Source organism: Protopterus annectens, chromosome 4.part1 (genome assembly GCF_019279795.1).
Source record: "Protopterus annectens isolate FY-2018-M chromosome 4.part1, PAN1.0, whole genome shotgun sequence".
NCBI lineage: Eukaryota > Metazoa > Chordata > Ceratodontiformes > Protopteridae > Protopterus > Protopterus annectens.
In genome coordinates this window covers 1017274657-1017299075 of record NC_056734.1, presented here as the reverse complement: position 1 = coordinate 1017299075, position 24419 = coordinate 1017274657, and the positions used below count along the sequence as shown (strand labels likewise).

The 24419-nt window shown below is 37.7% G+C and overlaps 1 protein-coding gene across 1 annotated transcript in view; it reads left to right on the top strand.

Annotated features, from left to right (window-relative positions):
- Positions 1-24419, top strand: part of LOC122801169 (fetuin-B-like) — a 150441-nt gene that overhangs the window by 113327 nt on the left and 12695 nt on the right. The window contains exon 6 of the mRNA XM_044070732.1: positions 19903-19986. Coding sequence (XP_043926667.1) covers positions 19903-19986 — 84 coding nt within the window. The remainder of the gene's footprint in view (positions 1-19902; positions 19987-24419) is intronic.

Below are 24419 nucleotides of genomic sequence, written 5' to 3'. Positions count from 1 at the left end.
ACTTATTAATGTGTGATGTGGATATCCCACCACTGCCAAACAATTAATATGTGAGGATATCCCAACCACTGCCACCAATTATTATGTGATTCCCATCCCATGGTCCAGCAATCAAGTAGCCTCAATCCTCACCACTAACACCAGAGAGGGCATCTCATACATGAGGTAAGGATAACAAATACACACAGTAAAGTGCAATTTCCCTTAAGAGTACACAGAGATCACAGTCAGTCTGGGGCTGGTTGCTCCCTTGCTTCCCAGGTCCCCAATAAGACTCCCTACTGGCACAGCTATAGGGTCCAGATCTCAGCCTAGCTGAGAAAGGTAAAATCTCCAGTACCCTCTCTGTCCAACCAGTGCTTCGTGTCCCTGCCCAAGTAGCTGACACACACACACACACACACACTTTGCAATAAGAGTTTACACAACCACACAGACACTTCTGGGGAAGGCTGGCATAGATTCTCCAGCTGTGCCCCTTTTACTAAGACTATACGGTAGTAATTATTGCCACCACCCAGCTAATATTTATCAGCTACTCAAGGGCCCTTAAAAGGGTGTCCAATTATTACTGTGCAATATTATTATCCGATTGGTAGATGTGACTAAACAGTCAAGGCTTATTAGAGTGGCTTTGTACAGTTTTACCAAAGGCATGCAAGTACTCTTAAGAGCGTAAATTATCTCTACACAAAACAACCACAGTTGAAAGGGGTTTCAAATATTTAATAATAAATAATTAAAACCACAAGACAATACTTTCTGCTAAACAGTCAGTGCTTGTCAAGAGTTCAAAGATCACACAGAAATACTTAAATAAATCAGTAGTACAGTTTTGACATCACAGAAAAACACGTAGTCTAATCTTTCTAATTTCCAGCTATCTACAAGAAACACACCTCTCAAATAACTTACTTACATAGAGCATAAGGCAGTGCTGAGTTGGATGTTCAAGAAAAAAATGCTCAATAATCTCTGGTTCTCACTGTTTAAATTGAAATTGCAGTTCTGATAAAACGTTACATCATTTTACACTTTCCTGGTGTTGCCAGGCTGACAGAAACTGCATTTACATACTTTTACATTTACAGTAATAAAGGACATGCCACATGTAAATTCTGGTCATTAACTTTAGCCTTAAAACAATAGGCAGGAAGCCTTCATCTAGCCGGACTGCATTTTTTTTTAATTAAAGACAACAAGCCTTGATTCACATTCATATTTACAAATGATAGAATTATGTATAAAATTATATCTGGCTAGGCTGGCAGCCTTCACCCATCTGTACCAGTTTTCACAATGTGGTCTTTGCAACAAGGGGGAGAACACACTGGACAAGGTATACAGCAATGTTAAGCTGGCATTTAAGGCAGTGCCTCACCCACACCTGGGAAACTCTGACCACCTCTCCATATTGTTACTACCAGCATATAAACCATTGCTAACTAGAGGGAGACCAACAGTTAAACAAGTAAGAGTATGGCCAGAGGGTGCAGTATCAGCACTCCAGGACTGTTTTGAGAGCACAGACTGGAGCATATGTAAGGAGGCAGCTACTGAGAACCAGTGTATCAACCTGGGGGAGTACATAGAGGTGGTGATGGGCTACATCTCAAAATGTGTGGATGATTTGACAGTCACCAAAATCATCACACGAACCAACCAGAAACCCTGGTGGATGAGAGAGGTGTACAAGCTACTGAAAGCAGGGAACCTAGCCTTCAGGTCTGGAGACAAGGAAGCCCTCAGAACAGCCAGAGCAAAGCTGAACATGGGAGTGAGGGAAGCAAAATGCACTTATCGCAGAAATATCCAGCGCTACGTTTCTGACCAAAAAGACCCCAGGCTCCCATGGCAGGGTATCTAGTCCATAACTGACTATAAACCCCTGTCTTTGCAATGTGAGGATAACAAGGAATTCCTAAATAAGCTGAATGTCTACTTCAGCAGATTCGTGGAAGGGAACAGAACAGTGAAGGAAATGCCTATCGGCCATAATGAGAAGATGCTCACCCTCAAACCAGCTGATGTCCAGAGGACACTGCTCAGAGTTAATCCAAGAAAAGCAGCTGAGTCTGACAACATCCTAGGGCATGTGCTCAGGGACTGTGCAGTGCAACTAATAAATATCCTCACGGATATCTTCAATAACTCTCTGAGTCAGCAAATAGTTCCAAAATTCTTCAAGGATACAGCAATCATTCCATTACCGAAGAAGTCTCCACCATCTTGCCTAAGTGACTACTGCCCTGTAGCCCTCACTTCCACAGTGATGAAGTGTTTGAAAGGTTGGTCAAGGATGCTATAATGTCTGGTCTGCCTGCTGATCTTGACCCCCTGCAGTTTGCTTACTGAGCAAACTGCTCTACGGCAGATGCCATTTCTCTAGCACTCCGTCTATTCCTGGAACACTTTGATAATAAAAACATCTACATGAGGTACTATTCATTGACTTCAGCAATGCTTTTTACACAGTCATCCCTCTTCATATGGTAGTGAAGCTACTCCAACTAGGCTTCAACATTTTGTAACGAGATTCTTGACTTTCTCAAAGGCAGACCTCAGAAAGTGTGTGCAGGAAATATCTCCTCAGACAGCATCACACTTAACATGCGCAATAAGTAACTCCTTAGATAGCATCACTCTTAACACTGGAGTCTCACAAGGATGTGCACCAAGTCCCTTGCTGTTCACCTTGTTAACACATGATTGTACAGCCAGGTACAATACAAACCACATCATCAAGTTTGCTGATGACACAACAGTGCTGAGCCTCATTAGTAATGATGATGAAACAGCATGTAGAGATGAGGTGGAAGAACTGATTATCTGGAGTGGAAATAACAACCTAGCACTAAATGTAAACAAGACAAAAGAGATAATTGTAGACTACAGGAAAAATCGCAAGGAACATCCTCCCCTTACCATCAATGTGGAAACAGTGGAAAGAGTGAGAAGCATGAAGTGTCTGTGAGTGCACATTGATGAGGACTTGTCTTGGAACATAAATACAAATGCCATACTCAAGAAAGTGCACCAAAGATTGCACTTTTTGAGAAGGCTGAGGAGAGTAAATCTCCCATCGACAGTTCTCACTACCTTCTACAGATGTACTATAGAAAGCATCCTGATGAACAACCTCATAGTATGGTATGGAAGCTGCTCTACCTCTGAGCGCAAATCTCTCCAGAGAGTGGTAAAGACATCCAAGAGGATCATCAAGACCACCTTACCATCTATCCACAACTTGTACTTATCCAGATGTCTCAGCAGGGCCAGAGGAATAATTAAAGACTGCACTCACCCTGCTTACAGACTTTTTCTGCATCTATCATCCAGAAAGTGCTTCCAAAGCATACATTGCAGAACTACGAGATTCAGGAACAGCTTCTTCCCTAATGTCATCAGGCTGCTGAACTCTAGTAACAACTATGCTCCATGATGGCAATCTGGGTCAGTTGAAATTGTAGTAGTTTATCTCATATTGTGCATTAACCTGGTTACCAGTCTCATTTAATACTTAGTGCAATATTCACCATGACTGTTAACTTAAAGACCATCTAGAGTAGTAGCAATGCAGTAAAATACCTCTTCTTTCAGTGCAATACATGTTACAAATTTGTAAATTAACCATAGTGCAATACTCTAAGGTTCATAGTGGAATCCTCTATTGTTCATAGTGCAATACTTAAATGTCTCTTTCTGTGCAAGGATCAATGCGATGTCTTAACCAAGTACCTGTGCAATACTAAAGTCTCATGCATGTAAGTGTTCACTGCAAAAAGTGTTAAAATGTGTTTCCAATTATGTGCAGTATTAGTCTGTCTACCTGCATGTCTGTGATGTAATAGCTAGGTGTTATATGTGTAAATGCCTGTGAAAATAGTCTATATGCTGTCTGCACATTGAGTCCAGAGACACGGAATTTCGTTCAGTTTTTGCAAGTGTGTGAATTTTGAATGACAATGAAGTTTACTTTGATTTTTGACATCTTACAATAAGGCAAGGAGAAGAGGGGTAATAATCTTAGCAGATGTGAATCTGCAGATAAAAGGGGATGCAGTCACAGAAAATGATTGGTGAGAGGATTACATCGGCAGCCATCTGCCTACAGATACAAAATGGAAAAAAATCAGAGAATGGTTATTAAAGAGAGAAGCCTTCCAGGAAGTAGCATTAGTGATAGTAGGGGATTAGAACTTAATAGGCCATGAAAGGGGGGCAGAAAAATAGTACAGATCAGGAAGCTTACCAAGACAGAAAGGAAAGTCACTCTCTTATGGAAATATTTGGATTTGATGGATGTTTGGAAAATGAAGAAAGGGACACCAGGATCCAGAATTCACATATTACAGTATTAAGTTGCATTCTTGGTCAGGAATAGACAAAACAATGGTATTAAGGGAGCAAAAAAAAAAAAAAAAGCACAGAAGAAGTGAGGAGTAGGACCAATAATCTTCTCAGAGCACATATATGTAACTGTAAAAGTCATGTTAATTGAGAAAGAAAACAAGGTAATGATAAAAAGAACCTTGAATAAGCTCTTAGGAAAACATGGGAAGAGTTGTTAGACTTGGAATAAACTGAAAGAGGAACTAAGGAGAGATATACAGAGGAAAAAGTGACAGAGGCTGAGGGCTAAGCAAATGATGGAAACAAGACTGAGGACAGAAGAAAAGCCATAGTTAAAGGTGGTAAAGAGGGAACTGCAAACAATGGAAGACTAAAGGATATTTGCTAAAAGCATAATTATAAGAGAAAACTGCTGTATCGTTCTGCCAGCATCAATTTAAGCACTTGCAGTGCAAATGAGAATGCAAAAGGTAGAGAGAGCAGTTTATGAATTAAGAACAAGGATAGAGAAGCCAGGGGATATTCTCAGAGTGGTCAGAGAACATCTGAGGAACATTTATGAGGGAAAAGAGGAAATACAAGAGCAGAGGAGGAAAACAGAAAATATTTAGAAGAGTTAAATGTCAGGAAAATGAGGAGCATTCTCTTAGCAGAGATCACAACATCTGAAATAGAAAAGGCATTATGCTCACAACATAATAATAAAACAGGTATGGATGTAATCACAGTTGAAGTATGGAAGACAGGGCAATCTGCAATGATAAAAATATGAGTCAGACTGTTAACAAGATAAAAAAAAATCAGAGTCATGGAACAGGGATGTTGTAGTGGTTTTGCCAAAGGAAGTAAGAGACTAAATCATGACTATTAGATTTTCATGAATATAGTGGTGAAAAGATTAGAGGTCCACAAATATTGAACATGGTTAATGTGGACTGATGAAGGCAACAAAAACCTTTTACAATATAATCAGGAACATAATGATAATAAAAGAGGCACAAACTAAAGAAATGGAGGTAGCACCTCTCTCTTTAGATGCAGGAAAAAGCATTTGACAGAGTAGATTTTTTTGAATGCAACATTAAAGTATATGGGATCCCCAGAAAACTATTAATCAGAAAGACAAATAAAAGTGCTATTGAAATTAATGGGGAATATGTTAGAAACATTTAAACTCACCAGAGGGACAAGATAGGGATGCCCTTTATCTCCACTGATATATGCTTAATATCTGGTACCCCTAGCAAAAAAGATAAGGTGTTCTGCAACAAAGGGCTATGAATAGGTGGCAGAAGAGTTGAAAATAACTCTTTTACACACAATATTGTTATATCCTTAAGATATCCACTGGAATATTTAGATATGCTTTTCTTTTTATTAGACAGTTTAGAAGATTATCAGGATATAAAATAAATGAAGTACAAGCAAAATCTGTAGTCATAAATGTGAGGGGGATAAACAACTTTTTTGAGAAATATCCACATATGTGCGGGATAAAATGTTTAAGTACAGGGCATCTGATTAGCAGACATCTACAAACAAGCACTAGACAGGTCATATGACAAAATAATGGGGACCATTCAGGACAAGCTGCAAAGGTGGAGAAATCTCAATTTAGAATTTGACCATAAGATCATGAGTCTTAAATAGCATGTGTTTCCTCTCCTCTTTCTTGCACAATCTGTCTGGTTTTCACCAAATAAAAGAATAGTAAATAAGTTGCAGAATTGGATGAGGGATTTTTTGTGTTGAGGACAGGAACTCCTCCACCCTCCATTGGAAATGCCATGCAGACAGAATGCTGACAGACTGAGTCAATACAGGGTTAAAATTATGACATCAAATGGAAACAGATGTCAGTGCTAAAACACTAAAAAGTAGAGACACGTGGCTGGCTTAAAATAATATGAGGAACAAAACTGGGAAATTTTGGGAACTTGCAAGTAGGAGAATTGGTGAAGGAGATAAGTAAAATATTCCAAAAGAAAGGGTTACAAGTAGGTGAGAAGCAATATTCCCATTAGGAGGTCAGATAGATGACTAGAGAAAGAACACAGTGGCCTGGAAGTGGCAACAGCAGAAATTTTGGGACAACATATGGGAGGGCAAGAAACAACTGGAATGGGAAGAAGTCAGAGGGAAATATACAGTATATCTACATTTCTGGGCACTTAAACAAGAGGTGACAATCTAAATAGTGGGAAAATAAAGAGGAAAGAGTGACATATCTGATATTTTGGGTACAAGAGATAAAGATCAAAACAAAAATTTAAAAGAGGAATAGGTTCATAGTTCATAGTTCATAGTTTAGTACTAAGCAAACTGCCCTTGTGAGCCATTTTAAGCCTAGCCAATTATCCCTTGTAAGACTCAAACCCTGCACCTTGTGTGTATAAACCTGTATAATACCACAAGCGTATAAAACATAAATGGAAAGTGATGGAGAATAGATAGAGCATATGAAAAGGGGATGGGAAGTGTTGTTAGATAAAACAATGGCATTTGATAGATTGTTAGAAATATGCTCAAGCCCAAGATCTGGAATAAAGAAGAGGACATTTAGCATCTTTGTATAGAAATTCCTTTGCAAATATTTCTATACACCAGCACGAATAAGTAAGCTCTACCCAAAGGCTTTAGAACAATATTAATGGTGTAGTGATCAAGTTGGAGTCTGGCAGCATAGTTTTTTTAGAATATGCATGTTTGGGAGACTTTAAAAGAGATATAAGTACTTTAAGAAAAGATTTGCCAGCACAATCAGGAGCATTAAAAGGGAAGAGTTTTTATTAGGAGCAGGATGATAAGTGCTGGAGTTCTTATATGAAATAATTTATTAATGCAAGCAACATTGTAACTGTTATTTGTAGGTGAAAAAATTTGAAGTCTGGCTTTGGGCTGTGATGCCTGTATTTGTTAGAACTGTAAGGTGATAACTTCATTTTTTAAAGGCTCAAGCTACACCGACTGGGAGTTAAATGTGCACACACAAAAGAGCTGTACTGGAGAAAATGGGTTAAGCTCTCCAAGGTTGCAGCCTTATAGAGGAGTAGCAAAACATTTTTTTCTCTCTGTGCTTTCTCTGAGGCACACTCTCCGAGTGAAAATAATAAAGTAAGTTGGTGTGGGTAGTACTGCTTTTTTATGTTTCTGATTCTTGTTTATTTCATCGAGAACTGTACTGCTATGAGTACATGTGTCTTACAGATTTGTATACTTATTTCTGAAGAAGTAATTTTATGTTAAGAGTGCTAGAATGTGTTTTAGTAATAACTTGATTTCCAGAGAAGCTCTGCCTGTTTTGGTATTTTATTTTTGTTTGTTTGCCAGCAAAGACTTAGGCAGTGCTGGTTTATGCCACCATCCATCCATCTCATCTTCTTCTCCTTTCCAGCATGACACCATCTATCTAGTTCTTCTTCCTCTTCTTTCTTGCACACCACTATCTACCTATCTCATCGTCCACCCATTTCCTGTTTGTCACCATCCCTCTGTCTCATCTTTTTCTCATTTCCTGCATGCATAATCCAGCCATCTCATCTTCCTCTCCTTTCCTTAATGCCACTATCCATTCATCTCATCTCATCTTCCTCCATTTTCCTGCATACCACCATCTGTCCATCTCATCTTCCTCTCCTTTCCTGTATACCACAATCCATCCTTCTCATCTTCCTCTCCTTCCATGCTTCCTCTCAACCATCCATCTTCTCGTTCTTGGGGAACAGACTAACATTTCTTTCACAGGTACATGATATGTGTAATTTCTGATGACAGATCTGTGCTAAGGGTCCATATGATAGTATCAAAGATATCTCATTTTCATCTTATTTCCATCAGTGAATCACTAGATCTTGTAAAGGAGATACATTCACTGGTATTTTTTCACCTGGATTACTGCACTGCTCTATATCTCAGGTTTTGACAATGACCTGTCACACCTGCAGCAGATGGAAAACTCTGCAGCATGATTAATGCCAGACATGCCCCAAACATGTCTATGTTATGATACTTGTACTGGCTGCCAGTTAGTACCAGGTCTGTCTTTAACATTGTTCTTCTTTCATGTAAGGTCTTATACTGTTTAGGTCCTACTCATTTAAATGAATTGGGGTCCTCTACTCCCTGATGTACCATCTAAGTTAAACAGGTGACAGCACCTGAGGTAATGAGGTAGGGGTTACTGGCTGTTCCCCACATTAGATTATGAGTTGAGGGGCTAATGGTGGTTGTCAGGACTCATTCAGAAATTGGATTGCATTTTGCCTACCTTGCCCCTGTCTTCTGGAACTGGCTAACTTCCTTAACTTTATCATGTGATATTGAGACCTCTTTAAGGAGGTCCTTAAAGTATCAACACTTTTAGTCTTTCTACAACCACTGAAAAGCTCAACTTCTATGCTTATATTTGTGAAATTGATTTAGTACAACCAACAGATCAGCATTATTATGAAATGCATGAATGCTATCTTTCAAAATAACTTCATTTTTTGATGGGAGTATGTTAAATCAAATTAGGAACATTGCTATGGGTGCTGCATGCACTCCTATGTTTGCAAATTTAGTTATGTACTCTTGGGGAAAGAGACATGTTTTTACATCAAACTGCTATAAGAATTGTATGTTATAACTGAGGTATCTTGATGATATATTCATTTTCCAGAGATTTGCCTCAACAAGATAGGGGAGTTAATGAATATCTGTATGCCAGTACCAATTTCTTAAACTTAAACATCACCAGGATAAAAATAGTGTTAATTATCTGGAGGGTTGCCCCCAATGAGATAGGGGGATTGAATATATGCATGGCACTAACACTTTTCTTAAATTTACATTTATTTGAGATAAGAATACTGTTGATTATTTGGATGTTAACATTTAAAAAGTAGATAGTAGGTTTACTCTAATATACACATAAAACATACTTTTAGTAACAATTATTTACATTTTAATAGTGCACACCCCCTTTGGCATGAAAAAGGGTATAAGTTAAGGAACAATTCATCTGTCTGGCATGGATGGTTTCAGACAATGTTATTTATTTTGTGGTAAGTAAGAAGTTGATTAAAATGTTTAGTGAAAGGTATTACCCCCCCAAAAAATACTATTTGCGCTTTGTAGTGATATTGCAGGTAGAAGGAAGACCAATTTTAAGCCAATTTTAGGCACTGAGTACACTAATGAATGACAATAAGGAGGGGTTCAAAGGACATAATAGTAATCATGAAAGGGTACTGGTCATGCAGTGTAATTTAGGGAGTTAAAAAGTTAATGACATTATTAAGTAGGTGGTCATTGACATTGTGCGGAAGACCTCATGTATTTTGTTAAAAACTGGAAACAAAGGAAGAATAGGTTGGAAATGAGAACTGGAGCAATGAAGGGAATGCTCAAATGGAACACATAAGTGTGGGCAGTGCACCTAAATATACACTGGTTACACATTTTGCCTAAACAGTGATCAGGGGCTGTTCATTATACCTAACTCAGGCAATTGTCACAGTAAAGGGGTTGTTTATTTGGCCTTTTGCTCAAATTTCCCAAGTTTCTATGTAGGAAAAACAGAAAGGGAATTGTGAAAGAGAATTGACAAATGCAATTATGACACTGCAAAAAAAAGAATGAGACCAAACCATTATATAAGCATTCTATATGATGCAATGGCTTTGTGAAATTTTTGTTTTTAATACTGGAAACTGTTGGGAATAACCCTAGAGGAAGAGCATAGGAAAATGAACTAGAATCTAAAGACTTATTGTGACAATACAGGCTTGAAGCCTGTAATTTGCCTGATTTAAATTATTCAGTTTGCATAGCTCAATGCTTAGGATGAAAGCAGCTAAATTATAAATTATTAACATATTTACTTGTGGTTTATTTAGTGTATGTATGCTATTTAATAATGTGTATTGTATGAGGCCCTTCTCAGTATGGAGAACATCGATGTCTGTGCTGTAACTGAAACCTGGTTCAAGGCTCCTGAGAGCACCCCGGCACTATTAAGTTTTACCTCATATCATGCGTTCCGGCCCCAAAACCCAGACCACACCACAAAAAGAGGGGGTGTATCCATATTCATAAAGGATACCCACACCTCCAGGTTGGTGGCAATGCACGAAGCTTCGGAAACCATCCAGGTGCAACTAACCATAGGCAAAACTGCTCTACAAATTGTAGCATGCTAGAGGCCACCCTCTCAAACTCAGGAACCCCACACAGCCTTCCTGAAGACACTGGAGGGTATAAATGTATCTCCAAACACCATCATATTGGGTGACTTCAACTACCCGAATATAGACTGGGAACATTACTCAAGCCCTAACTTTCTCGCCCAACGGTTCCTGGAGTTCATAAATTCAAATGCCATGGAACAGCTAGTCACTGTTCCCACGAGAGGAGAAAATATACTAGATCTCATTATCACAAACATGGGGACAAAATGCTCCACACCGGAAGTATATCCCTCATTGGTGAGATCTGATCATAAACTAATCTCACTGGAAATCCACATCCGCCCCACCCCAAACAAAAAGACCACAGTGAAGAACTTCTCTAAAGCAAACTTCACACTACTCAAGACTGGTGTGGTATCCTTCAAGGCCCCTGAGCCAGTGGAAACCACAACCCAAGCTGCGGAAGCCCTTACAAATGCCTTCTATGAACACCTCCAGGACTGCATGGATCAGGCAATCCCAAATAAAACCAAGACTCTTTCCACAAAGGGCAAAGCGTCCAGTCTGGTGGACCCCAGCCATTAACAAACTTTACAATAAGAGGAGAAAGCTATTACATGATAGAACAAAATCCATAAAAGGAAGTCACCCCTGATCATTATTAGTAAAAAATACGAGCACTCATAAAATCAACTAAGGCCAATTTTGAGAGAAAAATTGCCATGGATTCAAAGGACAATCATAAGGCCTTTTTCAGCTATGTTAGGAACCTGGGTGGAAACTCCCAGATATGCTCAGAATTAGTCCAAAATGATACAAAAATCACTGAACCCACAGACATTGCCAACATACTGGCAGACAGGTTCAGTGCAAACTTCACCCCCCTCTCCCCCCTAAAGGAGAGATAACTATCCCAGCAGAGTGTAGCCTCCCAGACATCTCAAATGCGCAGATGAAAGCTGCTCTCTCTAAAGCTAAAAACAAAGCATCAATGGGACCGGATGGTGTCCCCGGCTGTGTGCTACATGAGCTAAATGAGGAATTAAACCCGCACGTAAGGCAGCTGTTTAATCTCAGCCTTACCACAGGATACGTGCCCAAGGAGTGGCGTACGGCAACTGTGGTCCCACTCCACAAAGGTGGTGCCTCTACGGACCCTGGTAATTACCACCCCATAAGCTTAACAAGTCTAGTCTGCAAAGCTATGGAGAGGATCATAATGGAGCTCATAAACAAAGATATAGGGGACTTGCAGACATTGGACCCGACCCAGTTTGGCTTCGTCAAGGGCAGATCATGCCTTTTGAACTTGGTCGACTTCTTTGAAACAGTCACCAAGGCCATTGATGAGGGAAAGGCAGTCCATACAGCCTACCTTGACCTTGCAAAGGCCTTCGACACAATATCCCACTCGGGTATTGTAGAAAAACTTACCAGCTTAAATGTAAACCCATATGTCACAAGATGGGTTGCAAACTGGCTTAAGGACAGAACCCACAGGGTTAGAGTTGCTGGTGCTATGTCAGACTCCAAGCCGGACACAAGTGGTGTCCCACAGGGCTCGGTCCTTGGCCCCCTATTGTTCGGCATCTACTTCTCAGAAGTACAGGCCAACATGGGAGGACTTTGGCTGACAAAGTTTGCAGACAACTGCAAACTGGGCGCCATAGTGGAAAGTGCATCGGACACGGATATCCTTCAGAAGGGACTCACGGAAACAGATAGCTGGTGCCAGAGCCATGGCCTGAAGTTAAACGCCATAAAATGTATAGTCATACCCTTTGGGAAAAACAAGGTAATCCCAAGCTACCATATAGGTGGCAATCCACTAAGCACAGAAGAGGTTATCAGGGACCTGGGGACCCAGGTTGACAGTGGCCTTTCTTTTGACACTCACGTTGCTAAAGTGGTTAGAAAGACCTTCTACATTGCCCACCTGATCATGAAGGGATTCACATCCAGATCTAGTGAGGTCATTGTTCCCCTGTACTCTTCACTTATCAGACCAATGATCGAATACAATGCCCCATTTGGGATGTATCTCACCCGACATCTGCAGCAATTGGAGAGACCCCAAAAGTTCCTCAGCAAAAGGATAAAGGGACTCCAAAATCTGTCATATGCTGCCAGATTGAAGAAACTCCAGCTCTATTCAGTTGCATACCGTCTGCTCAGAGGTGACATGTGCCTGACATACAAGGCCATGTCCAACCCGGAATTAATGGACATGCTCCACCTCAAAAAATCCAAATCCACCAAAACCACTAGAGCAAGTGACTTAAACCTTAGCACAGATATAAATAGGACGTGCTGGAGGGATAGATTTATCACTCAGAGACTCCCTATGCTATGGAATAAAATCCTGATCCATGTGAGGCAGAGCACCTCGCTGGCTCTGTTCAAGAGAAATCTTGACCTGTTGATGGGAGATCATAGGTTTATCCCGGGAATCATCTCTGTGTCACTACTGGACAGAGGCACAACAAACTAATGGGCACAGTATTTTTTCATATAAGGGGTGGCGTAAGCCACAAAAATTTGGGCTAGGCTTATAAATGCCTTAGGGCAGATAGCCTAGTATAAACCTATGAACCTATGAACCTATGTGGCATAAAAGTTGTTTTATATATCATTTTATACATATAAATTATATATATATATATATATATATATATATATATATATATATATAGTTTCACTTCATAATCTCAAATTACTGAAAACCCGAATTTCAGTAACCTGAGACTATAAAGTTGAACCATTCACAATACTAAAACCCAGGTTGGTTCTTGACTAATAATGGTAATTACAGTCTTTGAAAACGTAAATGTGGAAAGTACTATGTCCAAGGTTGTGCTATCTCAGAATATTCCCTTTACCCTAAGGTAGAACAATCCCAAAGTTTATTTATTTATTTACATTTGTTTACTGGGAATGTCCAACTGGGCCTATGAAGGCCCTTTTTTCAGTGGAGACCTGGGGAGAAAAGCTCCAGAAATACAAAACTAAAGTACAAAAGGCAGTTGGAGAAAAACATACAGTATACAAAATAAAATATAAAATAAACATATACAGTGTAAAATATAAGAGATCCATAATGTGTACAGTACAGAATACATACATATTTGAGACAAGTACAGAGAATTAAGGAAAGTTTAAAGTACTAGAAGTGGCATGGATGAGAATGTAGTCAAAGTAAAATAGAGTAAATAGACCTGTAGGACAGGCTGAAAGGAGAATAAGCAGGGGAATGAGTGGAACTGACAGGCAGATAGAGACAGACAGAAGAAAGTAATGAGGGAGAGAAGCTGTAGAAATCAGGGAAGGAGAAGCTAGGTAAGGAGTGAAAGGAGAGAGCTAGCAAAAAGAGAAGTGAGCTAGTTAAGGTGTGCTAGGACTTATTAATCAGGTTTTGTACATGAGCAAAGCTATGTGTGATTGAAGTGCTCCCTTAATAATTGTTTGAATTTAGAAGTATTGTTGGTGTTTAGTATATTTTGGGGGTATTGTATTCCAGGTTTTGGCAACTTAACTTGAGTATAGGGAATCTATATAACTGTTATTAGATTTACAGACTTTCAAGAGAAGTTTATTAAAGGACTTTAGGGTTCTACTGCAAGAATAGGGCTGAACTAGATTACTAATAGGAGGGCAGTTTGCGGGGTGGAACACAGTGGAATAAGTCAGTGCAAGTTGGTTAAAGGTTAATAGGTTGGGAAGTTTCAGCCAATTGAGCTGATGTAGAATATCACAGTGATGAGTCCTTGCAGGCTGGTTGGAGGCAAATCTGGCTACTTTATAGTTACACAATTCTAGTTTAGTTAAGTCACACTTTCTTAAGTTAGTGAAGATAGGTGAAGCATATAACAGAGCAGATAAAAGGTGAGTTCTACTGATGGCAAGTCTGGTGATGAGCCAAGTCTGAAGTGTTCTTTTTTGATGACAAGGGATAAGTGTTTATCGAATTTGAGGTCATTGCCTATGGTGACTCCCAGTAGCTTAGTGTGATTGATTGGTTCAATAAGTGTTGTTAGATGAATAAATGGTAAAGGAAGTAGAATCTATAGATTTTTTGCTATTGGACAAGAGCATACATTTTGTTTTGGAAGGGGAATCAGTTGTGAGTTGTTAAGGAATTTTTCTATGTCCAGAAAGGATTGTTGGGTTTTGTTGAGTAATGCAAGTAGGGAAGGAGCTGAGCATATAAGTGAGGAGTCAAACACATATTGAACAAGTGTAGCATGCTGAGTGGCAGTGTATAATCTATTTGTGAATATGGTGAATAGAAGGGGACCAAGAATTAACCCTTGAGGTACCCCAACAGAGATAGGTAGAAAGGAAGATAGTTCATTTTGCCATCTTGCTGCTTGTTGGCAGTTTAAGTAACTGATGAACCAGGAAAGGGTTGAATGGGAGAGGTCAAGGAGCACTAGCTCAGAGATAAGTTTTTTATGGGACACAATATCAAAGGCTTTGGATAAGTCAAGAAATATACAGGTGGTAAGTAACCCATTGTTTCTATGTTCATTCACAATATTTGTAAAACTAATTATGGTGGTTATAGTACTATGTTTTGCATGGAAACCATGTTGAGTAGGAGACAGAAGGTTTTATTTCAGGAGATGATTGAGGAGTTGAGAATGAACACATTTTTCCAGTATTTTGGTAGTAGAGAGAGGATGGCAATGTGTCTGTAGTTAGAAAAGTCTGTGACTGTACTGCCTTTGTGAAGGGGGATTACATGGGACACTTTCCAAAGAGATAAGACATTTTGTTTAGTAATAGACCAATTTATGAGGATAGATACCAGGTAAGAAATAGCACTTGCAGCAAGTTTAAGGTATTCATTGGGTAGTTGATCAAGTCCAGAGGAGTATATACATACATATATATATATATATATATATATATATATATATATATATATATATATATATATATGGATTCACTTTATAACCTCGAAATGCTGAAATATCGAATTTCAGTATCTCAAGACTATAAAACCACCCCCCACACCCCCCCTACTTATATATACTAACTCCAAGATCGCACAAACACAACATAAAAGCTCACTCACACACGCACATTCTCCAATCCCTCACACACACTCTAACTCCCACTCAAAACCCTTACAAAACACTCACTTACCTGACATAACACCTACATCCATGCATGGCACCCCGCACAACCAAAACACAAACCCAGACATTACGTAGTGCAACTTCATAGCCGCAAATTCGACATATATTCGACATATGTGAAATTCACCATTATGAACGTTCGCTATTTCAAACATTTGACTTTATAGCTTCGAGATACTGAAATTCGACATTTCAGTATTTCGATGTTATAAAGTGAACCCATATATATATATATATATATATATATATATATATATATATATATATATATAAAATATATATATATATATATATATATATATATATATATATATATATATAGTTTGTATGGGCTTAAAATTGAGGGAATCAGAATTTGTTTCAAGAGTTCTAGGTAATGATAAAGGAGAGTTGTCATTATCTTTTACAAGTGCTAATATAGAGTTAACAAAATTATTATTAAATTGTGTGGTAATGTTATATGAGGAGTTTGCTTGGTTAGGAGTTGGGGTGGTTACTTGGCCAGATTTAAGGAGTTGGTTGATGGCATCCCAGAATTTTTGGGGGGTTGTTACAATACTTATTCTGAATAGCTGTATAGTCTTGTTTTTTGTCATGTTTGATTTGTTTTTTTGCTAGATTGCAAAGATGCCTGAAGTTTTGAAGGGTGGATGAGTTTTTTGAGAGTTGGTGATTTTGTCATGCCTTGTCTCTATTTTTAAGGAGCCTTTTGGTGTTGGAGGAAAGCCAGGGGGTTGTCTTGCTTTACAGCGCATTTTCCTAAGGGAAGCTAATATATTTAAGATTGTTGGAAAATTGTCATTGAGGTATTGGACTGCAAGGTCGAGTTGCACATATTTTAGTGGGGACCAATTGACTTGTTGAAGTGTAGTGAAAGTCTACGGAGTGAATTTGCTTTTTTGCAGATAAGTTTGTAAGTAATTTCTGTGTGGGGAGAGAAGTGTTTTAATAGGAAGGTTGGAAGGTGATCACTCAGATTCTCTGGAAGACAGCCTGAGAGATAAGAGTTTGGGTTGAAATTGGTAAGAACCCAGTTGAGGGTGGATTGTTTATTAGCATGTTTGTCAACCCTAGTTGAACTAAGAATTAATTAGAAAAAAATGAAGAGGTGAATATGATTTGAGGGGTTATCAGAGGAGATTGTGTTCCAGTCTATATTAAAATTGCCCATTATTATGGCTTCTTGTCTCAATGTTGATGAGCACCAGCTTAGCAGATATTCGATAGTAGATGGGTCATTTCCTGGGCAAAGGTAGATGGCTATAATGTTGATGTTTTTGGCTGGGTTTATTTGAAGGTGAGAGATTAGTGTTTCCATATTAGGGGTTATTGGGGGGTGAATGTCAAGACATTTGAGTTTTAGATTGTCTTTGTAAAGAATTGCTACACCACCTCCACATTTAAGGGTTCTATCCTGCCTAACTATATTATAGCCTGGGAAAGAATTTCATAATTGAGGACCAAGTTTCCATTAGAATGGAGATGTGTGGTAAATAGTGAGCAATGGTAGCATTAACTCAGTAATCTTATTTAGTAGGCATCTGAGGTTAAAATTAAATATTAATAAGTCAGAGGCATTGGGGAGGAAGTTATGTGAATGAGGAAAGTACAATGCTGTTACAGGGAAAGTTGGCAGAAGAGAGAAAGTAGAGGGTACAGGGGGACTGGCAGAAGGTAATGTAGAGGGCCTGGATTGAGGTGAATGTATCCAGCTAGGAGGATATAATTGCATAAGGTGGGGTGAATGCACCTACGTTTGAAGAGAAGTCCAAGGAATTTGTAATTCTGACTATTGTATGAATTAGAGTGTAGAACTTTAAATGAGGTGAGTTGAGAGATAGTGTTCTTAAATAGATGAGTTGAAATTATTTTATAGTGTGAGGAGTTACTGGGGAGGATGTTATCAGAATTAGCTGGTGAGCGATAGAGAGTGACTTGTAAGTAATGATAGCGTGTAAAGATATAGACAGATACTAGGGAAGTAGATAGTGTCACAACTAAAAGTAGTACTTTAAGTAGGTGTAAGATATCCATTTTAGGAGAAGTTGGAAAAAGTATGTGTAACAAAGTAATGAGGTTGATGAAAGGTGAGAAATAGGATAGCTTGATTGATAGTAGTAGTATCTGAGTGGTGGGAATCTAATTGGTTGAATTTGATTGGTCATGGAAGTTTGTGGGTATGTTGGGGGACTGGATAAATCTGAGGAAAGTGGGGGTGGATGGGAATGGGGGCAGGGTAGGGGAGCAGAGTGAGCCCAAGTGAAGAGAGGCCAAATTAAGTATGTTTACCCTGGATTCAGTTTCACAGCAAGAGTGACCAAAAACAGGGCCTAGATAGGAAACTGAAGGTAAGCAGTAAGAAGAGATTGCCTGTTATTTTTTTAGAAATAATGTGTACAAAACAAACACACAATGGAGTAATTTGTAATACTGCTTGCTACAGAATAGACAAATGTAAAGGGGAGTTTATTGATTGTGCTAAAATCCTAGTGTACAGGTGGAAAGGAAACTATGTTATAAGGAGAACGAGGGAGAAAAGGGAGGGAGAGAGAGGGATACAAGAGTAATTCGGTGATGTGCTGTGAGTGGATAACAAGTGCAATTAAATAGAGGATGCACTGTACACTGTACACATAAAAGAGCATTTCATTTTTATTTTTATTTATTTATTTATTTTACATTTGTTGACCGGGCTAGTCTTACTGGACATATATCCGTTTTCAGTAGAGGCCCGGGGAGAAAAATACAAAATACACGCATACATTTACAAAAAAAACCAAAATAAAAATAATACAAAAGTAGAGTACCAGACTTATATAGCAAAACTAAAAAAACTAACACTACAAAAAGTATGTCAATAGAGCAAAAGTCAGAAAGTAAAAAAAAAGGTATAGAAATATTCTGAAGATAGAAAGATAGAAAGATAGATAAGCAGTACAGTAAACAGAAAAAACACAAACAAAGAACATATATGCTAAGCTAAGAGAGTCAGTATCAAGGATATTATCCTATTTGGTGGTTTGTCTTTTTCTTTTTATGGGATCTGCCTTTTGACAGGGTCATCTTCACTGACAGTTTTTTAGGTGTATTTTGACCATTTTGTTCTCTAATAGGTTGCATGCATTGAATATTGCAGAGAATAATGTAACAGGTTGGTTCTTGACTAAGAATCACAACTACACTCTTTGAAAATGCAAATGTGGAAAGCACTATGTCAAAGGTTGTGCTATCTCAGAATATTCCCTTTACCCTAAGGTAGAGCAGTCTCAAAGTTAGCATGAATAAGTGGCAGAGAGGTACCAGCCACAGCTACCCCCAACATTAGGAGGTGCAAGGGGGCTTCACCCCTTCCATAAAAAAATGATTTAGTTGGAGTCCCCAGGCCTCTGCTGAAAGTACACTCCCGGTCAACAAATGTAAATAAATAAATAAATATGTTCAGTGGGGTTATAATGAGCTCTAAAATTTATTGTATTGCCTTGGTAGCTACATTTGTAGTTGTTGCATTTTTGGGACTTTGTAGCACAAGTTTCACACTTCTGATAGGGAGTTGTTATTAACTGTATTGCACATTGATTTGAATCTTCATAAGTTTAGCATTTAATCAGTCCATGGAATGACTTGTGAAGTAAACTTCAAGATGTTCTCAGCCCTTTGACCTCTTCTTATAGCATTACTGTACAGCTTACTCTGTGAAACACAAACATAATATTACTGAATTCTGTTTGTTATAACAACATTCATTTCATGTAACAACACTGGCTCTGAAACTACTAATCCTTTAGAATGACGCCTGAGGTCCAAACAAACTACGTGATATGTAGATTTATTCAAGTCATGTTTAACTGGACACATTCTCTCTCCCTCTCTCTCTCTCTCTCTCTCTCTCTCTCTCTCTCTCTCTCTCTCTCTCTCTCTTTAAAACTACAGTGCTATTTTGGTTTTAGAATTCTTGTGTCATGCAATTTGAACAGGATGGCAAAATATATATAGATGTATTTTTGTAGTGACAGTATACAGAATAACATTAAACTTACACATAAAGCTAGCTTAAAGTAAATAAAGCAAAATGCATAATTACTGCTGTATTACTTTTTGTAACAGATCAAATAAGGTCTTTCTAGGTTCACTGAGTTTAGTTTTACATAGTAGCCATAAAAATCAGTTCTAGATGAGTATTACAGATGAATGAGCCTATGAATCTACTCTAATGCATGTTTTTTTTTTCTTCTGTGTAGGAGCTTGGGTTTTGCACTGGTTCAGTGACACATGGTAGAGATACTGTTTTTGTTGACGTGTCATGCGAGATGTTTGAACCTGAGGTATAGTATGCCTTCTGAAAGATCTCTCAGCCTTATCTCTGTTTTCTGCATCTGAGTTAGTCTGCAACCAGAACATAGCACTAAATGAAATGCTTACAGGAAATTTTTGTAGTATCCATTTCTTTAAGCAGATAGTTATTGCTCTATTTTCTCTTTCACTGATGGAGCAGATATCAAATTACACTGAAGCATAACGCAGATCCACTCATATATAATGACATCATTTGGTTTCTGTCTTGATGTCTAACCCAGTGAACAAAAGATAAATACATAAATAAATAAATAAATAAATCATTTGTTTTGTAACTGTATATTGTCTTATCATTTCTGTAAATGTAGTCAATGTATGAATTTACAGAATTGGCATTTACTTACTTACTGTCTATCAGAATGCTAATAGGAGTGTACTAAAAATCAAAAAGGTTTTCAACATTATCAGCACATCTCTGACACCTAAAATATAACATAGCAAATTATGTCACTTATTGATATATGACAATACATAGCCACATAAAGCTCTTCGACTAAAATGTACAAAGGCAGCAAAACAGAGCACAAGAAATTAAAAAAAAAAATTTTGTTGATCAGGTTAGACCTACTGGACCTGTGGTTGATTTTCAAGGCAGACACTTCCAGGTAGGATATATACATATGTGCTTGGACATTTAGCTGAGAAATTAGAGACATTTCTATCCTCTTTCTGATTTAAGAAGGAATGTGATAACAAAACTAAAAAAAAATATGGAATAAAAAAGATGGCAATATACTTATGAATTGAGTAAAATGAACTACAGATGTATATATAATAAAAATATGTTTTTAAAACATACAGAACAAGAGATCATTGAAGTGATTAGTCTGACATTAAAATCTGTGCAGTTGTGTGCTTATACCAGTCCTGTAGCACAACTGCACTGATCCCACATGCTAGCAAAATTCTTTGCAAGATTATGCAGTGCAGATTACAACTAAACTTGGAACAAGAGTCTCCAGCAATGCAATCAGGATTTAGAAGACATCAAGGAACAATATATATTATTCCTGATGTGAGATAGGTCTTTGAAAAGTCAAACGAATACATAAAAAAGGTATTTATATGTGCATCATTGACTTTAAAACGACCTTTGACTGTATAAATTGTAGAAAGCTGTGGCCCACACTGAGATGTTTAGGTATACCAAGATACTTGCTTAGTCGCTTGTGCAAGCTCTGTATACTTGTGCAAGCCATACATATATCAAAAAGCAGCACTTCATACCCAACATGAAGAAACAATGGTTTACCCTATGTAAAGGTATACTACAAGGACACAGACTTTCTCCGTATTTATTTAGTTCACATGCAAAGCAAATAATCAGGGAAGCAGGACTGTATGAAAAGAATTGTGTGAAAATTAGATGAAGAATTCTAAAAAATCTTTCATTATGCAGATGATATCACATTACTGTCTGACGTTGAAGATAATCAGAAATATCTGCCTATTAGGATTATGTGACAATGTCTTAATGTGGGTTTACACATTAACATGAAGGCATAGACCCTGCTGACTATCGAGATAGAGAAAAAAATAGAAACAACAAATAGATTCAGTCTGCTTGTATCAAAAATCCATAATGATATGACAAGCACTCAACAAATCCACTTATGAATCATGCTTGGCAGAATAGTCATGAAGACGTTCAGAGATGTATCTGTGTGTGTATGAAGATTCAACTTGTCCAAGCCACGGCATTTTCAAAATCCTCCTACAGATGCGAAAGGTGAACAGTGAAAAAAATAATGGAAAGAAAACTGATGCTCTTAAATGATGGCAGTGGTGTTAAAACATAGTATGCATACTATGGACTGCATAATAAACAAATCAGTCAGTACTAAAGGAGAAAAAATAAATACTCACTGGAAGCTCAGATAATAAGAATTTGTCTTTCATACTTAGATATATCAAGCAAAAAGAAAGATCATTAGAAAAAGACATCATGTTTGGGAAGATAATATGTTATACCTGATAGTGCATTTATCCTGCGTGGATAGTAGTTATTGGAATGATGGTGAAAGATGGTAATAAGAAGCTAGAAAAATGCTTAAAGATTAAGTATCAGAAAATATTGGACAACTAGATTAACAATAAAAGAAACAGTGCAAGCTGGGAAAGCAGTGATGTGAAAAATATATGGATAAAAATAAAGAAATAGAATATTTCATTTAGGAACAACAGAGAGATAGTTAAAAACAGGATGATAAAAACATGGATAAATTTTATTTAAAAATGCTTGGAATGTGTTAAATATGGAAATAAGAAATCTAGTAACAGAAAGAATTACAATTGATAAGGAAAGTCATTCAGATCAACACATGCCTGTACAGGAATCATGGCTATAATGAACTAAATTGCATGAGGCATGTATAATGCGACTATAGAAACAACTATTCAACATTTATTTTATGTCCAAGGCAGATTTGGAAAAAAGTATTACAAACTGAGGAATTGTTTGATGTTTCATTAAATCTAATTAAGTACAGACTGGAAAACAGAATGAGAAAAATATAGAAAGACGTGCGCAATATGATATAGTTGGATAGAAAGATACAACATATTGTTATACAAGAAGAAATGAAACAGGAAATGGTTCAAAATCTGAGACAGAAAAAGAAAATGTGTTTTAGGACTATTAGTGAATTGAGAAAAGCAAAGGATTATGTACAATATTTTATTTTACTCAAAGTTTTAATTTATGTATGTATTTATTGTCTTGGACGAATGCTGATATTTTAATTTAGTTACTGAAATAATTGTTTGAGTAATGTCTGAATAAAAGTGCTGTTATTTAGCAGTAAGTAACATGAGATCCTTAACAGTAACCTAAGCTGCCATTAACTTGGGCAATTACACCTCCTTCCAATATCTCAGGTACACAATAGTATCAGTACTGTAACATGAATCCAAGCCCATGATGTGCAGAACAAACACAGGTTTTATGAATTTATCAGCATCAAAAGAGAATCTGCTACTTTTTGGCACACTGACACTGCATGTCAGGTGAGGAAAGTTGCCTTTATGTTATCAGAATGAAAATGCAGACTAATTAATTTTTTGGTTAAACATGTTCTGAAGCTGAAGTTTTGAACTACACCTCCTGAGTCATAAACAGGCATTTCTTTCAGATCATGCCAGAGAAACTGTGTATTTAAAACCAACTTTTTTAAATTTATTGTATTCATAGCTATGTCAAAGGCTTGGGTCAGGTAAATGAAAATGGCTCCAGTAAGGTTTCTTTTATCCATGCCAGTTAGCATGCCATCAGTTAAAGTCCAGAGTACAGTCAGTGTACTTTTTCCTGCCAAGATGCCATGCAGCTTGTTGGAGGGCAAAGGATATTTTTCCAGATATGAGGTAAATTGGTTACAAATTAGTTTTTCTTGTATTTTGCTGAGGATGAATGGAGATGGGCTGACAGCAGCTAGAGGACAAGGGTTTTGGATCTTTAGGAAAAGATGTTCTGAAGCTGGAGTTTTGAACAACTCCTGAGTCATAAGCAGGTATTTCTTTCAGATCATGCCAGAGAAACTGTGTATTTAAAACTAACTTTTTTAAATTTATTGTATTCATATTTTGGTTACTGGGGTGGAGCACTGATCACAGTTTGGCCATCTTGATTGTATTCAAAATGGTAGCAAGAAAAATGTAATAATTATAACTAACAGTGGAACACAAATAAACATAAATTAGTCACATAAAAAGAGAAATACTTTGCACATACCTTACATCATGTTGATGTGCGTGTTCTACTAGTGGGAAAGTGGAATCAGAAGAGAAGCAAGAAAAGAGTGAGCAGATTTAGCATTAGAAATTGCAAAGGACAATACAAGGTGTTTAGAGGACAAAGCAAGATATAAGTAATGGACACTCAGAGAATGAGAACTGTATAAGTTGTAAGCTAACAGCAAGATAGGATAAAGAGAAACTATGTGCATAGTTACAGGAGAAAGAAACATATTGTAACCAACACAGCAGCTGTGTAAATGGAGTATGTGAGAAGATTACCCTAATGCAGAGTAGTGTTAATTAAGTGATATGCCATGCAATTTGTCATTTGCATTTATATTGCCTCGAAGAGCAGAGCTGGTACCTGAACTTGGTGTAGTTAGTATGTTCAGTGTGAGATAATGATGAAGGGACTAACACAGTTTGGGAGTGAGTACAGAAAAACTATTGTCAGAAATACATAGTTTAGTAGATGGGGGTTGGAGAGTAGGACCTACTGTACTCTGGCTTTTAAGGTCGTAGGTTGAGGTGGTAGTGATTAGTTTCACTGCAAATAGAGAAATTGTATCTTGGTGGAGTAATTTGATTAATTGGGGGCTCAGATGTAGGTTGGATATGGTTTGTACTGGAAGGCAGTTTGCCTTAAACAAAGTAAGGCAATGGTGTTCAA